Source organism: Schistocerca nitens, chromosome 7, assembly GCF_023898315.1.
Source record: "Schistocerca nitens isolate TAMUIC-IGC-003100 chromosome 7, iqSchNite1.1, whole genome shotgun sequence".
In the NCBI taxonomy this organism is placed as follows: Eukaryota; Metazoa; Arthropoda; class Insecta; order Orthoptera; family Acrididae; genus Schistocerca; species Schistocerca nitens.
In genome coordinates this window covers 174,471,827-174,488,286 of record NC_064620.1, presented here as the reverse complement: position 1 = coordinate 174,488,286, position 16,460 = coordinate 174,471,827, and the positions used below count along the sequence as shown (strand labels likewise).

Below are 16,460 nucleotides of genomic sequence, written 5' to 3'. Positions count from 1 at the left end.
TTCCTACAATTTTTGATACTATGAATTGTAGTTTGTCATACTTTGTCCAACTACATGGAAATATCCTTTTAAAAGCATTAATAAATACTTTGGGATTAATGTTATTCTTTTCACTTGAAAAAATAGGAAATTGCCTACTTTTGAAAATACTATGTTCTACCTTCTACCTTTAATGACGAAATAAAACTTCTTTGAACATAGGGATCATCTTCTTCATCCAGTTGGCTTTTTTCACCTGTAGACGCGCTGTGTTGTACTCGCAAACGTTTTCTCTCGCAGTTAGATTTCGTATGGCTACCTATTTGTTCATTTTCCGGCTTAGCATTACTAGTTGATCGTTGCTCTGATGAGTGAGCGTAACTAATTGCCGAGTGACACCTTTTGGTAAATTCATTGACAATTTTGTCTTTAATCTCTTTAAATTCTTTAACAAAAGTTTCTTTTAAAGAATTATCCCTTGGTGTCTGTGCGCTCTTGATGGCAGATTGCACCTTGCCATTCTATAGTCTTATGTTCTGTCCATTCAGATAGATCCTCTTCTAGCTTCTTACTTTGGTCTAACAGGTAAGTATCTATTTTACTTAATGAGCCAATCACTAAATCATTTAGACGACCATTGAATCCCTCTATTTTTTTGGTAATACTGCAGTTATTCTCAGTAAAGTTGTTAACCCTTTCCGATATGACCCCAAACTGTTCAGAAAAATTACTAACACTTTCATGGATTTTGTCGATACGGTCAATAATTTTAACTTCTTCTTTTTCTCGATTCACTAATCTGGATTCTATATTATCAATTTTAATATCAACATTAACCTGCTGTTGAATAAACTTGTCCTCCCAGGCAATGATCATTTTAGCCTGCTGTTCTGCAAATTTATTTTCTAAGACCTGTTGTTGATCCCTGAATTTGGCATCGATAGATGCTTGCTGCTCTATTATCCTAGCATCGATGTCAGGTAATCTATTTTCTAACATCTCGCGCTCTTCAGAGAATTTAGTATTTAAAGTTGCTTGTTGTTCAGCTTCATCAGAAAATTTAGTATTTAATATCACTTGTCGTTCAGCTAGCTTAGTATTTAAATCACCCAACATATTTAGCTTTGATAGTATAGCACTAAGTACATCTGTATTTCCTGAACCGGTTTGTGCAACATTCATCATGCATTCATTGCCTGCTTTCTCCTCGGGATCAAAATTATCATCATCTACTTCCATAATCTTACTTTGTATTCCAGAACCAGATACACTAGGAGTAATAATTTTGTCCTACTCTGTAAATGATTCTCCTCCTACGTTAACAATTGCTCTGTTTATCTCCTCATGCTCAGATAATTCACTTAGTTCATCAACAGATTCTGGAATGGTTTTGTCAAAATCGCCCTGTAATCTCCTACTTTGCTTTGACATGATGGAAAATTTTGTTAACTATGGTTTACTACAATTACAATATTCAAACGACACTACATTTACTCCTACTTGAGACAAGCACAATGAAAATCTCACTATTACCAATATGGTAAAATAATGAAATCTACTGTACCTAAATAATCACTTATTTTGATTAGTGCCTACTGTTTATCGTCTATTTGGGATTGTTGCAACTTTGCCCATGTCCCTGCTGGCAGCTTATGTCGCTGTCTCGACCGACATTCTGCTCTTGAACAGTTTTCTGAAGTGTTGTGTCGCTCCGTCAGTAGATATCTCGTAGTCGGGAAGTGTTGACCCTCATGTGGCAGTCTTAGAGGTGTTGAGCTCCGCATGTTGTCTCTGCTGGGTTCGTCGATGTGAAGTGCCAAACGATGTGTAGTCTGGCATCATCAGGCCCTTTGCTGTAGGCGAACGATGTGTCGCTTGGCGTCATCAAGCTCCCGCGTTGTAGGCGCCAACTGATGTGACGTCCCTTCCCTCCTCCTTCACTCGCTAGGAGGAGACATGACTCGTAACGATGTTCGTCCCCATCGGTATGACGTGGAACATCACCTGTAACTCTTGTAAGAACACAACTCCTTGCCTGGTTTAGAAATATTCTGTTATCTGCCTGCAACAGTCTTCTCATCTTGTACAAACTGGTAAACTGCAATTGTTTATTTTTATTTTTATGCCCGATTAGTTCCGTGATGAAATAAAATGTTGATTCTTGATTTCATCATTATGGTCGTTTTTCACATCATACATAGCGAGGATGAAATTTTGCTGTCTACTGTTCCATTGCTATGCCATTGCTGCGTCAAGTTATTAACAACAGTCCGACATAACTCCAGAGATAACTTATATTGGAATAAATGTTTTTTTAACACGCCGTAATACTGGTTCAAACTAATCGCTTTTCACTGTCCATTATTCATGTACTCACGTAGTTACTTAAAATTTTTAAAGAGTCAATCAACTTGCATTAATACACATTGTATTGTCCATGTAATGAGTTAGGTGACACTTAAGATTTATCTTTTGACTCAGATTTTATTATTCTTTCTGTAATTAATTGTTTGTCCGTACAACACAGGCACACCGATATGTCATTCAAGACTAACTTCTGTTCAGTTCAGTAATCGTGACACTGATGACAACTTCTGACTAATTGGCATACTTGTCTTTCTTCGTGTCTTCGTTTTATTATGTCCTACTCAAGACTACGAATTGTTTTTCTGTCGTTGATCCATTGGTGTCAAGGTTTGTAACTGTTCATCAGTACGAAGGCCAAGTCCAATAAACCAATATTACTCAATTGAAGTCTAACACTCATCTTAATATACTGCCGCATTGAGAACGGTAAAGATTAACTTTCTTCAGTCGAATGACTGAGCAATACTTCAGTCTCTTATCTCATGAATTATCAAACTTCCAAAACTGAAACAACCTAATAGCGTTTGCAGCCAGACAACTATCGCAAAAGTGCTTTAGAGTGACTCAAGAGCAACTAGCTGACTGAACATTTCCCTTTCCGAGTTACATTGCAGTCACACTGAATTTCCTATTCGATGCGGCTAGAACTCTCTTCCATGGTAAATGTTATCTTTGACTGAATTACTTTCATATGATTTTGAATTTATTCTATAAGTGTTTGATAAAGTATCTATGATAATCCTTTCCTTTTATCTTCCCTATTTGTATGCTATTCTCAGTATTTGAATGATATAGGTGTTAATCAAAATATTACCAGTATAGATTTTATTGTCAATAGTTGCTGTCACTGTCAAGATGACTCACTTCCCTACTTTAAGTTTCCACAAAGTTTGTTAATTGGAGTTTTCTGTCCTTGGGATGTTACACAAGCTAAGACAATAAAACAAAGTATAATAAATGTAAGCAGAAGGAAAAACATTACAGGAAAAAATTTAAAAAAGGCAACACAAATTGGGGAAGGAGGGGTGAAGTTAGGTTAACCCCTTAACTGGTCTAGACATGTTAACGCGTGTGCCTTTGTACCTGTCCTGGAATGTGTCTATGCGTAGACACGTTCAGAGCACCAGGTAAAGGACTGGTGGCATGCATAAACACGTTCATAGCGCACACACAGACAGGTACAAAGGCGTGCACGTTAACATGTCCAGAGCAGTTAAAGGGTTAATGTAGTTTGAACCTGTAGTGGTTGAAGCATGAGAGGATATGTTGAAGACAAAAGTTCCCACCTCACAAGTCCAGGAAAATGAGTGCTCAGGATTCAAAAAACCAGTGTGTGAAGTTGCAGGCTCTCATGTCTTAAGAGTCGTGCTATACAACATATTGAAACCTCCAAAACAATTTGTCAGTGTCAGTTAAACATTATACCGGTTTGGTGGTTGTCATTCGTGTGTAGAAAGCTATATAATTAACACATGAGTTGCAATTTTGGTTGGTCCTTGTAAAACCTTGCATTTGTATTGTGTGCTTTATTTTATTGACACAGGAGAATTGCCCCAATTTAATCCTTGTACCACTGAAAAGATGAAAGAAATAAGTATAGTGTTAGTGGTGGTGAGAAACAACTGAAATTGTTAAAACTGAACAAAGCTCCAGAGCCAGGTGGAACCCTTGTCAGATTCTATACAGATGATTTTGCAGCTGAGCTAGCCCCTCTTCTAACTATAATCTATCATAGATCCTTCTAACAAAAAACTGTGCCCTGTTCTTGGAAAAAGGCACAGATCACACCAGTGTACAAGAAGGGTAGTAGAAATGATCACCAAAACTACTGCCTAGTATCCTTGGCATCAGTTTGTTGTAGAACCTTAGAACATATTCTGATCTCAAATACAGTGAAGTATTTTGAACAGAATTACCTCATCAGTGCCAACCAGCATTTATTTTGAAAACATTGATCATGTGAAACCCAACTTGTGCTTTTCTCTCATGACATACTGAAAGCTTTGGATCAAGGCAGTCAGGTAGACGCTGTGTTTCTTGATTTCTGAGAAGCATTTGAATTAATACCACACCTACACTTATTGTCAAAAGTACAATCATATGGTGTATCACCTGAACTATGATTGGATTGACAGTAATTGGGAAGATGGTCAGAAGTTTTCACAAATGCTACAAAACTACTATATGTATTTTGCATACAAAGTTATTTGTTAATTTTAGATCTGTTTGACAGACTGTGCATTATTCTTTTCACAGGTTTTGTGTTCTACGTTTTCCTAGTGTTGGCACTAACACTGGCAATTATATCATACTTCGGCCCACGATATGGACAACGAAATGTTGTGGTTTACATTACGTTATGTTCTGCAATTGGTTCCCTCAGTGTTATGAGCTGTAAGGGCCTAGGACTTGCTATCAGGTATTATAAAAATGCAAAATTTGTATCTCAACTATTTTCTGATGTATTTTTCAGAGTGCTATTTCCATAAGAATAATTTTATTTTTAAATGACTTGTTGAGCTTGCCATAGTTGCAGTGCGCACTAGATATTGTTGTAGATCTCGAAATGTGGCTGGAAAAAACCACGGAGTAGTTGAGTCCTGTGTGACAAGCATGCAGACATGGTCTATAGAAAACAGTGACAGATTTTTTTAAAATATTCAGCAAGCCACCAAAGTATTCTTTTTTACATCACTGTCATACAGCATGAGTGGGAAATGCTAGACTTACTTTATGGTTTGATGGATGTCTTGCTACGCTCCATTTGACGTGGTGATCATTGCAGCATTTTTTTTCTAATGGAATGACTGCGAAAGTGTCAGAAAGGGGAAAATATGAGCCTTCATAGTGGTTTTGTAGGATGTGTAGTAGGTATGGTAATAGCAGAACCAGCTAAGAAATTGTTGCCCTTCAGATTGTACTAGGAAAGAGAAGAAATGCTCTGGACCTATGAAAAGGAAGAGGGGAAGAGACAGATGGGAAGTGATGACAGACAGTAGAGGGAAACAGGCATAGATTTATTTCAGACATTCACATCATTAATGTGGAAATTAGGTTGACCTTTTGCATCATAAGCAAATGCATGTCTAGACAGGGCTCAACAAACTTTCAAAAAAAACTTGAGATGTAAGAATGTAGAGAAATCTGCAATGGGAAATTAATTTTAGTTGTTAGGTAATTCTCACATTAGAGATGTTAATTAACTATTTCATTGTGAACTAAAGCGGAATTGCCATTTTTTTAAAGGTAGGTGGCAATGGTGTCAGGAGCAGTGATTTTGTAGAAGAAGATACTAGGTTAAGTTTTGTGGTGTGACCAGTTCTATTGAGTGAAACCCCTATGTTCTGTGGCTTGTGACCTAAGATGCACCAGCATTAAGAATGCCGGTGTGCAATTCTTATTGACTGACCTCATTAGAAACCCCATTTTCTAGAAGAGAGTGTATAGAGTGGAACAGCCACTTAGATTTATCTAAGTTGGTTAATCCCATCTGAACATCACATGATCTCTGGTAATATGATATGATATGATATGATATGATATATACTTCAGGATTTTGATTAGCATCTTACTCCTGGAGTGGAGGTATTGGAAAAGGAAGAGCTGGCATGTTTATATGAAACTTATGCATCAGGAACATTTAACAAAAGGTTTTTTCGATGTAGCTGGTAGAAGTGCAGTTAACTGATTTCTTCTTTTTCTTGTGCCTCTTGTTCTGCATCAGCACAGGGTCAGCAAGTTATTTACAGAATTGGGTTGGCTAATTTAAGGACTAGCCAGATGCCTTACCCCCCCCCCCCCCCTCGGTACCCCCTGGGATGGAAGACGTGTATGCCAACTATCTGTGTGTACTGTTAATCATGTGGAATTGAGCAAAAGTGGTCTAAATGTTTGTGAATCATGTAACTGAGGCATGACTTGGGTAGCAGCCTTGTATCCATGTAGTGGGTTGAGGGAAACTGTCTAAAAACCACATCCAGGCTGACCAGAGTTCCGACCCTCATCGTTAAGTCTGCCAGGTGGTTTCAGTCAGGGACTGATGAACCTCTCTATCCTGGAAAGCAGAGCTTTAACATGTACGCCTATCTGGGCGAGTAGAAATGTAGTTACCTATGTCACACAGTATTCTTGCCACTTCGTTCTGCTGAGTATATTCTTTATACAAATTAGGTGCACCGTTCCAGAAGATAACACAGAGTGAAAATATACAAAGGAAACAATAAAATTAGAAAGAAACAGAAAGACTGGCCAGTTCTTTATCTTCAGAAAGCAAACTCCAAGTGTTGGTGATACACATTTAAAAGTGAATAAAATTATTTCTGGCTTTTGGAACTATTAATTCCTTGCCGAGGGAGAAAAAAGGAGAGAGATTGGGCAAGGTTAAAAATAGTGGCAGTCATTCAGTCATATGTATTAGAGAACTCACCTGTTTTCACGAAAAGGGGCAACAAAAGATCTTTCTTACGAGTACTAGACATAGGTTTTTTTTTTTTTTTCTTTTTTCGCCTAAAAGTGTGTCTCAATGGGACAAGTATTTTACATCATGAAGCTAATTACTAGTCTGACCCTTGGTTTCCTTGTAATTGTGTGAAAATTGAAAAAAAGCCAGCACCCAAAGTTTTAGGTTAACACAGTTACATACTTGATTAGTTATTCTATGTATTAGCTTTATTTATACTTTTTATCCAGCTGGTCTTCAGCAGTTTTACATGATGTTTTATTTAATGTATATTTGTTAATATTTACTTCTGGTAGTATCAGGTCATCTTTTTGTTAGTTTGAAACTGAATGATTTTTATCTTTGAGGTTCTTTCTCCCCCTCACTGTTTCACTCTTCCATCTCTATGAAGAAGGAATCTGTGGTTCTAACAGGTAATAATAGTGTTCGTTTATTTACATGAGTTTCTTTAGGCTTTACTGGGAGATGTACCTCCTTAATGTAGGTACTAGGCTTGGTATAAAAAAAAAAAAAAACTGTTGTTTTAAGGTTGGTATGTTGGATGGTGATCATAAAAAATTTTTTTGAAGTTGTACATGTATCATTTGCATATATTTTTTTTTTTAAACACTGATCAGTTTTGAAGTAGGGCAGCCGTTGAATGGATCAAAACACTGCAGTACTGCTTAGAGAGTGAATAGTGGGATCTTGCCATGATGGGTGTAGTATCTCGATTAAAAATGAAACTAAAGTTTTTGGATCCTGCAGCTTATAATGAACAATGCATTGACAGTTGGACTTTACGTCCAATTTTACGTCCCGTGATGCAAAATTTTCACATGGCATTCAATAAAAGTTCTTTAACAGCAACAGTGAATTTATAATCTTTTGAATATATAACCTTTTGTGAGGATGTCTTTATTCTAAATGGATTACAGAAAATTTTTTTAAAATTACTTAAACATGTATTTGCAACAGTATGAATTAGCATATTTTGCTATTAATCACACATAGCAAGAATGGGTGACAAACAGGTACACATGAAAGCACTTTTAAAAGTAGACTACGCTATTGGACAAACTAAGTGTTTTGGACTTCATTAGTTGGCTTGTTCTACCTTTAAATGTATTTTATGTTCCTGTGTTTCTTTATGTGGTGAGTAACTATGTATCCTGATCCATATTGTTGCCATCCCATCGTTGATTTTACATTGTTTAAATACCTATCTAGTAGATGTAAGCAGATTTTTGTAATTCGTTATGAATCAGTCTAAAAATTATGTTGACTGAAGAAGATCAGTTTTTAAAACTGGTAAGGATTCTTGGAACTACATAAAAAGCAGTGTATTGCTGTGTTTGTCTGCATTTCTTAGAAGTAGTATGTTAAATTCACAGCAGTATTCTGAAACATTTGCTATATCTTAATTTATCATTCTTTGCTGTCAATTGTTTCTGTGTGTCTAATTTTAGATTATACACAACACTTTAATTATATTTCTCATGTATGTAATATGAAGATTTCTTCTTTTTATTTTATTACACAGGGACACCGTTACAGGGAAATCAAATGAGGTATCCAACTGGCTTACATGGCTTCTGCTGATGGCTGTTATTCTCTGTATTTCAATACAGATGAATTACCTAAACAGAGCACTTGATCTCTTTAACACTGGTATTGTGACTCCTATTTATTATGTTCTTTTCACGACACTAGTAATTGTGTCATCAGCAGTGTTGTTTCGTGAGTGGCAGGATGTGGGACCTGAAGACATTGTTGGAGGCATGTGTGGCTTTCTTACTGTTGTAACAGCCATATTTCTACTCAATGCATTCCGTGATATTGACATTTCGTATTCAGATGTGAGAAGTATGTTGCGTCCAAGAAAGACAGGTATTGTATCTGTGGGAACTGAAGGAAACAGAGCAAATGGAGTTTCTGCTTCAGCTGTTTACAGAGACACAAAGCGACTGTTAGGCAGTGATGATGAATCTTCATCATATGGCAGTCCTGGTCCAACTCCTCCTGTATGACCCATGGCTACTCCTGCTACATTTCGCAGGCTTCAGTCTTCAGGACTGTATCCATAGTGTTTTTATTCCCAACAACTTTGAAGGATATGCACAAAGATATTTGTATTATTTTTTCTGTTGGAGAGACTGAATCAGGAAATTATCTGTGATTGTTGATAGCTGTGATATGCGCAACAGTGACTGCCGGTTGTAAACAGTTTTATGGCTCTGTGTTTGTCACTTAAACATGGATGTGTGTCTTTTGCATGTATAAATGTAATGTATTGTTGTGTGGTATTTATAAGACTTGAACTTATTTATTCATACAATTGAGTCATATTCAGTGTACAAATAATGAAGATAGTTATACTATAATTTGTTAGTAATACCATTTCAATGTTTAATGTTAATAGCCTGAATATTTAAGTAATTTTCAAATTAACATTCATCTTTTAGTTTCTGCTGTGCCACCCCACAGGTTACTGCATTCATTTAAATAAGTTTTTATACTCAAATGATTTTATTTGTTGAACTGAGAGGAATTTTCATGTGTTTTATGCTTTTCTTTGTTGAAAAAATTCAGAAAGTGTCTTAAACTGCCGGCCAGAGTGGCCCAGCGGTTCTAGGCGCTTCAGTCAGGAACCGCGCGACCGCTACGGTTGCATGTTCGAACCCTGCCTCGGGCACGGATGTGTGTGATGTCCTTAGGTTAGTTAGGTTTAAGTAGGGGACTGATGACCTCAGAAGTTAAGTCCCATAGTGCTCAGAGCCATTTTTTTTTTGTTTGTCTAAAACTTGAGTTGTTAGTGTGTGCTCATACCTCAGCCAGTGATAGAGGGATTGAGTAAAGTAAACCTCTAAAGCCATACAACAATGGAAAATCCATGATTGAATGTAAATATTACCCTTATATTGAATCAGTAAACCAGATGGTTTTGTTTGTTTTTTTAATGGATATTATGATAGTACCAAAACATATTGAATTCTCAATACTAAAAGCTGAAATTTCCATCTATAGATGAAATGCGGATAGTGCTTAGTTGCACACATAAATACCAGGTAATTTTCTTCCTGCAGGTTTGGATCTTTTTATTTGCATCTTTGCACCATCTGAATTTCAGTTGTAGTGGCCTGTATTTGTTATATGTTGTACCTCCATTGTGACACTTAATCTGAGTATAGAATTAAGATCAGTGTAGAATAACTGAATATATGCTGTGTCTGCCCATAAATATACATTTTCAGCAGTATGAAGAACAAATGTTTTTATCATGTACAATAAAAACAGTGAGAGTGTGATGTGGTGATAACTTCAACTGGCTGCATGACTTTTCAGGTGGTTGTATTGTTAATGTGAATTTCGGAACAATTAGCACACAGCAGATGACGACATTTTTAGTATAAACAATCTTAACTGTAAACTTTTAATATGTTAAGTACAATTGTGGAGTGTTGATGCTACAAGTTAGAAAATCTTTACTTTGTGGATGGCTTAATTATGCTGAGAAGAATACAGTCAACTTCCAGAAATTGATTATATAATGAAAATATATTGTCCTGGCACAGTGATAATCAGAAATTGTAATGTAGACTATCGTTACACTTTCAGGTGACCATTCAGTCAGATAAAGTAGTCTGGAGATACATGCTTCATCCTTGTACACATCAGTATCCTTTTCGTCACTCCAATCAGTTCCTTTGTCAGTTCCTTCTTTAAAAACATGTAACTGTATAGTTAATGTGTGTGTCTTGAGAAAAATGCTGAAGAAGTTCATTTGTACGTAGCTTTAGAAATATTTACAGAAATAACTAACATAACTCTTTTTCACTAAACATGCAAGATGAAACAAAAATTCCTGGTTCTGATAGACATTTTTGAATGATAAAGGAGAAATTCTTGTATGTACAAGATGTCTTTAACATTCCTGGGATTGAAATTCCCGTCATCTGTGGAAAAGCAAACGATTTTTTAAATTATTTTATTTATCTTTGCTCTCGGGTAGAACCACGTGTAAACTATTCTCAGTGGCCTGATTTTATGTGAACTGTTGGCACACAAAGAAATTCAGCATTATATCAAGTCATTTCAGAGTTGCTGCAGCCTGAAGTTCCCTGTAAATGATCACACAATCTGCCAACTTTACTAGTTTCGTCAAATATTTGTCTATGCCAACTTTGTTTGACATGTTTATAGAACATGTTTGTCGACACACAACAGGAATTTCAATCCCAGAAAGGTTTAGGATACCTTGTACAGGTAAGAATTTCTCCTTTACTATTCAAACATATCTATCAGAACCAGAAACGTGAAACATTCGAGTTTCATTTTATCCTCTAGGTTACACTTCCATCACACAATGTAGAATGATAGCAAGTATTATCAGTTGTGATGGTGGTGCAAAGTCAGTGATGGAGCCAATACAGTCTTTCCCTGTAGGTGTGTTTATAACTGGTACCCAAGGCAGAAAGGGAAATAGCAGATTCCTCTACAGTCACAGCACTTTATTGATATGGTATCAAATTTGGTTATTTTATTGCAAGGTTCAAATATCTCTGGGAGGACCTAATTAACACCTTGTTGCTATAGTAACTTCCAAAAAGGTGCATGTTTGTCCCATGTTTGCAACTTCCATAATTGGGAGAAATTTTATTTGACAAGATGGTGGAGATTATGTTTGTTGTTTAAGGACGCATGTTTAGTGAGGAGTGTCATTACCTTTTATCTTATTGTATCATGAGTTTTCACAATTATGGAAACAAGGATAAGTGATAGAAACAGTTACCAGAAGGGTAGAAGTACTAAGTCTTTTGCAGCCATATATTGCATATTGTGCAGGAATAGGTTAAGAAAAAACTCAATGTTCGATGCACAACAAAGAAGTGGGAGTACAGTAAAATAAAAAATAAAATAAAATAAAGGAAGCTCTCTGGATTGTCTGTGGACAATGTATATTTTCCCATGTTGTGGTATGTTAATGAACTTTCATTAGAGGACCAAGTAGAAGATAAATTTTCACATAACTGTGTCTTCCTTTTCCAAGTGAGTGTGAAGTAATTTAAACAGGTTATTAAAATTTTCACTACCAATTTGGAGAAAGTTGGTGTAATCATCAGGTTCTAAGTGTAATATTTCCTTTAGAAGATTTTCATGAGTATATTTATCTTATAGTTTCAACCATTTTCTGGACCAGCATCTTGTTTTCTTTTTCTTCTTTATACAGTGCGAAAGCCAATGTAAGAGATGCTTCTCCTGTATGAGTAGCTATTCCGACGAATGTCAAAACGTCCCACTACACGATACACATAGCGTGAGAGCTGCTCCAAAAGTAGCTTAAGTCTTTGTCGGTATGTCAGCGTGCTTGTTTGGCAAACCTGTGTATAGGAAACAACAAACTTGACAAACAAGTTTTATCATTAGCAGGGGCCTTAACAGAGATACTCACATATAATTCTTCACCTTCCGCAAGTATCATAGTGTTCAAAATGCAAAATGTGTGCCTCAGACCTTCCCAAGGTATTTGACCCTATATTAATTGGTTTCTCTCCTCAATAACCAGAACATATGGCAGTTATGACAAAACCCAAGCAGCTACTTCCAGTTGGTGAGACCTTGATGAATTTACCTTTGGGCATATTTTGTGTATAATAATTAGACACTGCCTAGTTCTCAGTCTGACACATATTTTGCCACACTACAGCTGCATATTTAAACTGGCGACATTCAGGTTCTGCTATAAGAATTCTGGCCTGAATTGCTGGGGCTGGCGGTCATGTGTGCGTGAGGTGTGCTTGCTTGTGTGTATGAATGGTGTTTTTCTCTTTTGCCGATGAAGGCTGTGGCTGAAAGCTTTGTGTATCTTTTAATTGTACCTGTTTGCAACTTAATGTGTCTTCTTTATGGTAAGTAGCAATCTATCTTTTTCCTGCATTGTTGATGTTACTACCTGTAGTTTTCATTGTCTGAAATATTTTGCAACTTTGTACATATGTCTGTAACATACTGTCTGTTTACAACCCAGTCTTCAATAATAATTCACCAAACTGATTTATCATATGTTTATCATGGTAATTCCCTCCGAAATCATTATAAATTTCCAGAATTTACTACCAGTAATGTCTCTGATTTCCTTTTTGACTTCCCCCCATACTCTCTTTTCTTAGTTTTTTAAATTGTAAATCTGTTCCTGTATACACCAATAAAATGCAAGTTTGTCTACTGATGCAAATGTTTATTACATTTTGCTGGTATAATCACACCTTGTATTTGTAAGTGTGATAGCATACAGAATGTTGTCCATTATGCCCCCACCCCCCTCCCCATGTCCCACTGAGCTTCAGCAAGTTATCTGCTTATATCTGTATATTTATTGCTTAGCTCTCTCATGCAGCACCTCTCGTACAGTGCAGGTTGATTTCAGTAATCACTGCTTTTATCATGATTTGTCTCTGTCACTGTTTTATTTGTGGTCCCTCTGCCAACTTCATAATGTTTCACATGTGTTTATTAGCTGTATTACAACACAAGCATCCTTCATTTCTTTTAGTGTTCAATTTGAGGATTGTTTCGTACCAGTCTGGTTGTGATAGCAATGTGGTTAGCAATAGAACTCCATTCATTCAAACTTCCTCATTATATGTGTATTTCATAACTTAATGTATTTAGCTCGGTAATCACCTTCCTTTACTATTTTTTTCATTTTCCTATCATACTGTCATTCTTCAGATTCCCTTGTATTTCCATAGGCCACTGCTTGCTTCTTTCTGCAGTATATTTCCACAAATCTCTCCATCAGTTTTAAGGATGCCATCATTTGTCACTTTGATAGACCTGAATTGCTTCAACGTCTTCCTTTAATTCAACCTGGTGGGGATCCCAAATACTTATGCAGTAACCAAGAATGATATTAAACGCAGGTGAGCTACACGTTCCTAGAATTCTCCCAATAAGCTGAAATTAACCATTCAACTTCACTACTACCAACCTTACATGCTTATTCCATTTTGTGTTGTTTTGCAATTTTATGCCTTGATTTTTTTAATATTTAGAGCAGCCTGTTATTCCTTACAGCAAGTAGAAATTTTGTCTAATTCATCCTGTAACATCGTACAGTCACTCGATGATATTTTTCCATACTACAGTCTCAGTAGCAAACAGTTGCAAATTGCTGCTCACCTTATCTGTCAGATCATTTATGTAAATAGAGAACAAGAAGGGTCCTACCAATTCCCTACGCTTGGATCTAAGTCTGCATAGGGACACTGTGTCTAATACTATCTGGAAATCTGGGGCTATGGAATATCCAAGTTGCCCTTCATCCATCATGGTTTGCACGATACTGGACAAGAAGAGGGCAAGCTGAGTTTGGTGTGAGTGGTGCTTTCTAAATTTGTGCTGATTTGTGGACAGAAGATTTTCTGCCTCGTGGAAATTTATTGTATTTCAGCTTAGAATAAGCTCACATTAATTTTCCTGAGTTAATCATCTGCAGGTGAGCACTATGGTTGGGAGACAGTCCATAGAGGTGCAGCAGGGTTGGGCTGTAGTTGTGAAATCTAATGGAATACACTGCAGTGGTGATGACAGATTCTGGTGGTGCAATCTGGTGCATTGTGGGAGGCTAGTGACAGAGACAAAAGGCTTGTGTTATCAGTTTATTTACAAAATGTATGATTAATTCAGGTTTATGAAAAATCCCCATTACACCTTATACTTGAGTGCCTTCCTGCTTCACTAACTATTGCTTCACAGTACAGCACAGATCACTGTGTGAACAACATTAACAAAATGATTGCTGGTTGAGAGTCTTATGGAAGCACTTTTATGTTTTTGGAAGTATTTATTTATGCTGTTATGTTATAATTACAGCCATTGAAGAGATGGGGATGAAGGGCATTTACACTTCTGACTTACTCCCTCTCCTTTCCAGTATTTTGGACATTATATATAAATATATAATGATTAAATATACACTTACAATGTGTAATTGTTCTTTTTACTGTGGTGTTTGATTCCATGATGTAGTTCTTAGTGTTGTTGGCTACTGAGGTGGATGTCCTAGATTTTTAATGTGTAGTAGTCTGGAATGGATCTAATCACCCTTCAAGCCAAATGAGAAACTGCTTGATGAAATAAGCAGCAAGATTGACACACAATATTTCAGTGCTGTCAGATCAAAAGGCTTGCACAAGGTTAGCAGCCACACAACATTTACAATTTACTTTTAATTTTTGTACAAATAAATCATAGTGATTATGTTCAACAATTGTGCCCTATTGTACTTTTCACGGTTAAAGTATTCATAAAATTTGGACTGTGCATACAAAATTTACCTCTGAATACAAATTTGCAGTAGAACTAAAGGTTTGTAATAAGTAGCATGAAAAGATTGTTTATTTTCAGAAGTGTACTTTCTTTATTTTTATAAACAAAATTTATTTAATCTACTCTGCAGATATTTATTGTGTTACAAATAAAATAAAATCCTCTTTGTTGTCCTGCCTATAACATCGTTATTGTTCCAAGAAGGAATGACAAATCTTAGTTTTATATCTGATGCCTTAGACAGGTACATGGTATGAATATGACAATAACTTTCCTGGATATATACCAACTACCCAGGCATAAGTTCTCTTGATTCTTTTTTGTCTCCACAGAAAATTTCATTGTAGTACCTATGCTGCAAATACACGCCATATTCTTCAGCATCTTGCTTTCTTAGACTGGTCTTGCTCTCTCATGGCCTGTATGTAGATCTTTTGCTTGGCAACACCTTGTGTAATAATCATAAAGCATTTCTTTGTGCTTTTAGCAATTTTATTTATTTCATTCGAGATGTAGCAAAAACAAATATGTGATAATTTGATAACAGCATTTATCTATTATAGTGATTTTTTAAAAGTGAAGGCAGGCATTTAAAAGATGCAAAACAAAACAAGTATTGGGAAGAGCTTTCTGGGACCAAAGGATTTGCCATTGTTGTTGCTTTAGCTAATTTACAGAATATGTAAAACTGATTGTAGATCAGAAATGAGCTGTGTTAATACATAATAAAGACCAGACAGAGAAAATTTAATGAGATATTCTACACAATAAAAGAATGTTTGAAGATGGTCACCCAAGCCAAAAACCAGTTAACATAATAAAAGTAATACTGTAGAACAAAAGCAGACTAGCATTTTTCATTTATTAAGTCTTGAAGTTGCGATAAATTTAAAATGTGAAATGTGTGTTTCTGTGCTGGTTAAAAATATGATTGTAACTACTTATTTGAATTTTAGAGGACCTTCCACACAACTGTATTGCCCATATTCTTTCATTAAAGTGAATACATTTTATATTGAATATGTTTGTTTAGTTTATCGCCAAGAATAAACAGTAAGGAGGCGGCTAATTTCCAGACTAGATGTATATTAGTGCTATATGCTTTTGAACAATTTTGAAATAAAGGTGACCAAGCATGGTAATCTCTTACGAACATTATTTTGATACAAATCTAAGAGAAGAGGGAATGCTGCTATAGTTTATACATTTTACACTTTTCTAATAGTAGCAAATTCTGTTTAATTGTGTAACACAATTTTATTGTGAAGATACTGATGGCAAAATACCTATTAATTCCAGTTTTAGTGTCATGTACATCTACAAACATACTCCACTACCCACTGTA

The 16,460-nt window shown here is 36.0% G+C and overlaps 1 protein-coding gene across 5 annotated transcripts in view; it reads left to right on the top strand.

The window, feature by feature from the left end:
- LOC126195443 (magnesium transporter NIPA2) overlaps positions 1-16,257 on the top strand; it is a 135,210-nt gene extending 118,953 nt beyond the window's left edge. For all 5 annotated transcript variants that reach the window (XM_049934062.1, XM_049934064.1, XM_049934061.1 and 2 more), the window contains exons 6-7: positions 4,603-4,765; positions 8,328-16,257. In XM_049934062.1, the coding sequence (XP_049790019.1) occupies positions 4,603-4,765; positions 8,328-8,814 (650 nt within the window). In that variant the 3' untranslated portion in view covers positions 8,815-16,257. The remainder of the gene's footprint in view (positions 1-4,602; positions 4,766-8,327) is intronic.
- Positions 16,258-16,460: the final 203 nt, after the last annotated feature.